Below are 6,911 nucleotides of genomic sequence, written 5' to 3'. Positions count from 1 at the left end.
AAATCGTACCCCGGCTGTTAAGCCCGGCCCCCCGCATATCACCTTCTAACGCAATATTGAACAACAGACATAAAAGTCCACCTTGTCGTAGTTCCCGGCGGGATTCAAACGAACTGGAATGTTCGCCCGAAACCTTGCGACAATTTTGCACATCATCCATCGTTGCTCTTATCAGTCTCGTGAGCTTCCGGGGAAGATGTTCTCGTCCATAATTTTCCATAGCTCTACGGGGTCGATTCTATCGTATGAAGCCTTGAAATCGATGAAAAGGTGATGCGTTGGGACGTGGTATTCACTACATTTTTGCCGTGCAAAAAGATCTGGTCCGTTGTCGGTCGGTGATAACTTCCCACGAACTCGTTTACTACAGGTGACAGACGACGAATGATGATCTGGGATAATACTTTGTAGGCCGAATTTTATGGCGTGGAATTGTTGACGCGGTTTCATTGTAATAACAATGTTATGTCATAATAATAAATAGGCCGTGATAGAGTTATGTAACAAAATACGATTCAGTTGAAATCATTCACTTATTCAGTGATTATTTTTATTTTTCTGATTAGTCGCTTCCTAAGTACGCTCTAATAATTTCAGTATCATAGTGACAATTCTAAATGTTATATTTATCTCATCATCGTTATAAGAGCTTTTCCTCTACACAAATCGCCATCATTTACATTCACAAAACACTTCTGCAAGTGCTCCATACAGTATTAGGTTATTATGAAATTTATTACCACAGTTTAAATTTTGTTGCCATTGCTAAAACTTATTTGTTAAATCGATCATTCGATTACTTCATCTCCTCATCTGTGTCTTTTATGTTACAATATAAGTACGAATGTTTTTAATGCGAAAAGATGTTCTACTGGCTGCAAAAAATTACTATCAGCAGCGAACCTATGTACATGATTTTATAGGAGTGGGTGCAACTTCCCCGTTCCTTTTAGTTCGTTTGTAGTGTTTCGTTCCCGTCGTTGTTCTACCTACAAGATTAGTTGTATTTTTTGGTGATTTTTAGTGCCGATTTAGAAGTGTGTTCGAGATACACTGAGGGATGCTGCAACTTAGAGATTAATTTAGTTAAATCGCTAAACTATGAACTTTTTGGTTCTCTAGGCAAGCTTGTCCGGAACATTTGAAACATATCTTGAAGTTCTAAATCCCTCCGAAGTATTTATGGACTGAGAATATAAAACAGGAAAATTGTGAACCGATTCAGTGATGCATGTATCGTTTATCAACAATACTGTCCATTCTTAAGATGGAAACAGCTATACGAAAAAGTAATCGTCAAAAAATGATAGCAATTTCATGGAATATATAGAATTTGGGGATAATATCGGTAAGATTTTTCTGTCGGCAAAGTAGTAATGTATAGGTACACTTAAGTATTATGATTAAGTAACTTATCAACAATGATCATTCCAAAAAGGTTTATAAAGTTGTAAAATGGATTACTTGGAAAGCGAGATGGGATTCTTAAGAAAGGACCGCATTGTTCATACAAAATATTTGAAATAAGCATTAGCCCGTTAGGCAAACCAAAGTGTATTAGTCTGAGGAGTGTAAAGAAACTGTTGAGCATTCTCTTTCGAGGTTTGTAGTAGTTACGTATTATTGTTGAACCTGATTTCCTTCTCATTTGTATGCATTGACTGATTTACAATATTTTACATGGAATTATTATTTCAAAACTTGACAACCGGAATACTGAAATAAAAATGCTCGATACATTGCACTTATTAAATTCTCTTTTTATTAGCATGTGAAAAACGTTTTGAAAACAAGGGATGATGTCATTTAACATTGCTCAATTACCATATTGTATGCCTTAATTGTAACAACTAAAGCTTTTCATAATTTTGTACAAAACAGAACTAGGCGAAACAAATCTAACCAGGAGCTTAGACTTTACAAGCTAGTGACTGATCCTACGTTCGATGGGAGCTAGAATAGGAGCTGGAGACCCCGCTACTAGCCGTTCTAATGTCAAAAAGTGGCCACGTTGGGGCTATTGCTGCGGCACTTTATCGATATGGCCGATCCGTTGCTGCTGTTCGCTTCCGACCGTTGTCGATCGATTGCGGCGAGGTTCAAGTTTTCCTGCGACGACGAGTGATGCGCAGCGCTACCCATCAGCAGATTGTTACCGTTCGAATCACAGGGGTGTGGTGAGGGGATGCTGCCATTGCCTATCACTCCAGCTCCGCCACCGGGACCGCTGCCAGCCATTCCTCCGCCACCGTGATTGTGGTGAAGGGGATTCTGAAGTCCCGCTAGAGAACGAACCTGCAACAGCAGTCCACTGTTCAGCAGACGCGCTTGATGTTCCTGTGCTTTGGCGCGAAGGCAGGCTATGGAGTTGTTCCTGTTGATGAGATGATCTGGTTTAGTATTTAATATCTAAAAATGGTTGAAAAACGTTCAGTGCAAATGATTTGTCACTTTTCCACCAATTCAATGCCTATTTAATGCTTAGAGAGAGAGTTTTTCATTAGACTCTAGAATAGAATCGACGAACAGGAAGCACCGTGAGATACGTGGAACGAAAGAACAGGCAACGCGAATATATCAGATGATATTATTCGTAACTTCCCAGGATGAATACGTGGCGGAAAGACGCACGGTTGCTAAGGGTAACGTTGTCTACGCGACTGTCCTCCAGAGCGGAAAAGCTGTCAGATGCCAAGCTCCGCGATTAAGAGGACATAGCAACTGTGGAGGGGCCAACACGAAGTCTAAGGCCAAAAGAACCAAGAGAAAAGAGTCACGCAATAGCCCGAACCAGGCATGAATACAACAGACTCCTGAAGTTTGCTTCAAGTGTTTTAGGAAGGGCCATAAGTCGTAGATATGCAATGGTCCCGACAGAAGTAATCTGTGCAAAAAATGGGGCACCGAAAGCGATAGGGCAAGCAATTGTCAAATCGCATCAAGTGCCTAATATGTGTCGACACAAGCGGAGTATCAAAGCAGCCAAAACGGAAGTAACACAGTTAAATTTTAACAACTGTGATGCAGTGCAGCAGCTGCTTTGACAGTCAGTCTCGGAAACGAAGACCGACGTGGTATTGCTATCGGACGCATACCGCATACCAACCAACAACGGGAACTTGGTGGCAGATAGGTCTCAACAGCTAGCAGCTATAGGGACGATACCCAATCCAAGAAGTAGTCTCTATCTCAAATGATGGTTTTGTGATAGCAAAAATTGACGGCGTATTGTATTGCAGCTGTTACGCGCCCCCAAGAGTGTCGATTGGGGAATTTTTCTACATGGTCGACAGGATGATAGCCAAACTACCTAATCGGCAGCAGTAATAGCTGATAACTTTAATGCAAGGGCAGTGGAGTGGAATAACTGCTGCACCACCCAAAGAGGCCAGCTATTGTTAGAATCTCTGGCCGCATTAAATGTAGAGCTGGCAAACGTGGATACAGATATCCCCAGAAAAGGTGCAGAATCGACGTGACGTGAACAGAACACTCTGGACCTAAACGGTGAAGAGCTAGTTGCTGTGATATCACGAGCATGTGATGCTTCCGTGCTAAGAAAAGCCCCTCCTAGAGAGAACAGGCTACTGGTGTACTGCTGCTACGAATCAATAGCAAACCATCAAGCAATCTGCCTTCGGGCTAGACGATGATTGCAACGCGCACGAACAAAGAGAGGAACGCGGTGCTGCATTCAGAGAGGCTCTCAAAAAAAGAAATCAAGAGTAGACAACGGGCGTGCTTTGATAGTCTATGCCAGAGTGCCAACTCGAGTCCGTAGGTGGATTACATGGCGCGCCAAGTGAAGTCACCCGAGTTGCTGCGATCCATAATCAATGTACTCTTCCCGCATCACCCCACAAGCCCAGTGCCCCCAGCGCTCTATGCGGCAGATGAAGGAGTAGAAGTGGTGAGGGTGACGAACGAAGAGCTGGCAGAAGTTGTGAGATCGTTTGCGTCAAATAAGGCATCGGGTCCGAACGAAGTTTAGACTGCGAAATGATCAACCCATGTGCTTTGGGAGTAATCGAGTTCAGCTCGCCTACGAGCATCGGAGTCTCTCAAGGGGCTCCGCAGCTCGTAGGTTGAAGCGTCCTTCTAGTGAATATGGTGCCGTGGGTTCGATCCCTGCCGGAGCACGTGGTTTCTTTACGCGGTTTCAACTTAAATTTGTACATTTGACACGTGTTTCGCCGTGTACATGTAAACTTCAAAACGCCAAAGCAAGATTCCTGTAACATTGACATCTCCCATTAGATTAAATTGAAGAATAAAATAAATCTGCCCTGAGAAGCACCGTCACTTAATCCTCGCTCATCAAAGCGCACTGCTTACCTCGGCTAAGCTGGAGAATTAAACGAGAATCAGATAAGCGAGAAGATAAACCGAGTCGCAGAATCCCCATCCAGGATCGAGTCCCCGAGATCGCTCTCTTTTGTGCCAACCTTCAAAGCGAGTAGATGGTGAAATAGTCGGATTGGGAGATAACCTTCGAACCGTGATAATATCCGGGTGCCAAGAAGTCCATACCGCGAGTGAGATTCATTTCATAACCGCGCCGGTGTGATTTGTGGAGAAGAAAACGTAAAGTCCCGGCTGTGGATGACCGCGAGTGCGACCGAACGGGTCCGAAAATCTACCCGCGTGTGTGTTGGACCAGAACAACCGCATCAGGAGGCCCGAAAAGTGTGGCAAATTGTTGGTCTCCGCTTTTTAAAAGTCCCTAAAAAGTGAAACCCAAAAACATATCCCCACCGCGTGGGTCGGGCCCGAGAAACTCTGGTAGTCCATAGTGTGCGTGTGCGAGCGAGTGGGCCTATCAACGCGTCCCTTAGCGACGCGACGGTCTAGGGCCAACCTAATGTTAAACTCTCAACAGCTAGAAGCCCCTGGGATGAAACTAAAAGGTTAGTCGCATGCTTCCTTTTATTAGTCTACCTAAACTCGAACTTACATTCCTTAGGCGGGAATTGCCTACAACTTGATCATTCATTAACTGTGCAATCTTGGCTTGAACCAAGCAATTCTTCCACAAGAATTACGGATGCAAATCAATAGCAGATGCGAGTGAGAAAGGAGAAAAAGGGTTATAAACCGGCGACAAAGAAAAAGCCGGTTGCAAATTAAATAAAGCTGTGAAATTAGACATACTCAAGGTTGACTGGTCGGAATGCAAATATATGTATACAGAAGCCTCCACAAGTACTTCAAGTGATTTGAAAAGGGTCGTGTAAACACAAGTCATAAGTCATGGAAATGCGACGGCCCCGACAGTAGTAAACCGTGCAAAAGATGCGACCGTGTAGGCCACATCGCAAGCCATTCCAAGCCAATCGCAAAGAGCCTAATATGTGCCAACAGAGTAGATAAAGCAGTCAAAACGGAAGTAAACCAGTTTAAGTTGATTCATTATAATGTATTCCAGCAACTGCTATGGCAATCAGTCTAGGAAACGAAGACTGACGTGTTGTTACTATTAAAACCAAACCGCATCTTGGCTAACAACGGGAACTGGGTGGTGGATAGGTTGCAGCAGGTTCCAGTTGTAGGAATGACAGGACGATATCTAATCCGAGAAGCTGCGCCACTGAGGTGAGCGATTGAGGAGTTTTACCGTAGGAGTTTATTAGGCGTAATAAAGACCTCCATGCTCTTTGCCTTTACTCAGAATGTTATGGCTAATGAGGTAATAGAGCAAAATCCAGACTGATGGGAAAAGCGATCTGTCAGACTTGGAAACTGTGTGCAGTAGCAAGGAACCAAATGCAGTACTAGAATTGACGTGACGTTCTCACTTTCTAGGTAATTGCACCGTTAAGTCCTTAACATCTTGGGGTTATGATCGAAGGTATGCAGCTTTATTAGTCGAGTTTAATATGCATGCGTTTTTGGCCTACTGGTAAAGTTCACGGCTTCAAAGCAAAGCTACATGAACATGTCGAATCCCAGTCGGTACAGGATCTTTTCTTAATGGACATTTTCTTGGCTTCCTTGGGCAGAGCAACATCGTGCCTACCACAAGATATGCGAATGCGATAATGACAATTTTAGAACAGAATGCCATTAGAATTAGAACGCTGAGAAGCCCGGCTATTAAGGCGCTTTATAGGATGATGATCAATGAACCGATGCACGAGTTCACTTATTTGACGTTTGAGCGGTGCCGAATTCACTAGTTGCCATGGTCCCATGAATAACACAGCACCGCTTAAACGTCAGATAGTGAACTCGTGCATCGGTCCATAGTGTATTTGTATTTGAGTATTCAACGGTTGCTTAGACCATGTTGGATTCGAAAAGATGGCCGCGGTGCTGGCTGGTGTCATGAAACGATTTGCATTAGCGTTGGGGAGTCAATTCGAACCTCTGTGCCAGAAAAACAACGTCAAGAATCTCATGGAGACGATATTCTAAACACCACTTTGAATTCACTCGTTGCCATAGTCACGTAAATAACACGGCACCGCTCAAACGTCAAATAGTGAACTCGTGCATCGGTCCATAGTGTATTTGCATTTGAGTATTCAACGGTTGCTTAGACCATGTTGGATTCGAAAAGATGGCCGCGGTGCTGGCTGGTGTCATGAAACGATTAGCATTAGCGTTGGGGAGTCAATTCGAACCTCTGTGCCAGAAAAACAACGTCAAGAATCTCATGGAGACGATATTCTAAACACCACTTTGAATTCACTCGTTGCCATAGTCACGTAAATAGCACGGCACCGCTCAAACGTCAAATAGTGAACTCGTGCATCGGTCCATAGTGTATTTGCATTTGAGTATTCAACGGTTGCTTAGACCATGTTGGATTCGAAAAGATGGCCGCGGTGCTGGCTGGTGTCATGAAACGATTTGCATTAGCGTTGGGGAGTCAATTCGAACCTCTGTGCCAGAAAAACAACGTCAAGAAT

General features: G+C 43.8%; 1 protein-coding gene across 5 annotated transcripts in view; it reads right to left on the bottom strand.

Annotated features, from left to right (window-relative positions):
* Nucleotides 1-525: 525 nt before the first annotated feature.
* The window catches only part of LOC5564774 (visual system homeobox 2), a 248,507-nt gene continuing 242,121 nt past the window's right edge, over nt 526-6,911 (bottom strand). For 4 of the 5 annotated variants that reach the window (XM_021848919.1, XM_021848921.1, XM_021848917.1 and 1 more), the window contains exon 7: nt 526-2,374. In XM_021848919.1, the coding sequence (XP_021704611.1) occupies nt 1,996-2,374 (379 nt within the window). In that variant the 3' untranslated portion in view covers nt 526-1,995. The remainder of the gene's footprint in view (nt 2,375-6,911) is intronic. The other variant, XM_021848920.1, reaches the window with a different exon arrangement.

Source organism: Aedes aegypti, chromosome 3 (assembly GCF_002204515.2).
Source record: "Aedes aegypti strain LVP_AGWG chromosome 3, AaegL5.0 Primary Assembly, whole genome shotgun sequence".
Taxonomy (NCBI): Eukaryota; Metazoa; Arthropoda; class Insecta; order Diptera; family Culicidae; genus Aedes; species Aedes aegypti.
Note: the sequence above shows the minus strand (reverse complement) of the source record. Positions and strands in the feature narration are given on the sequence as shown.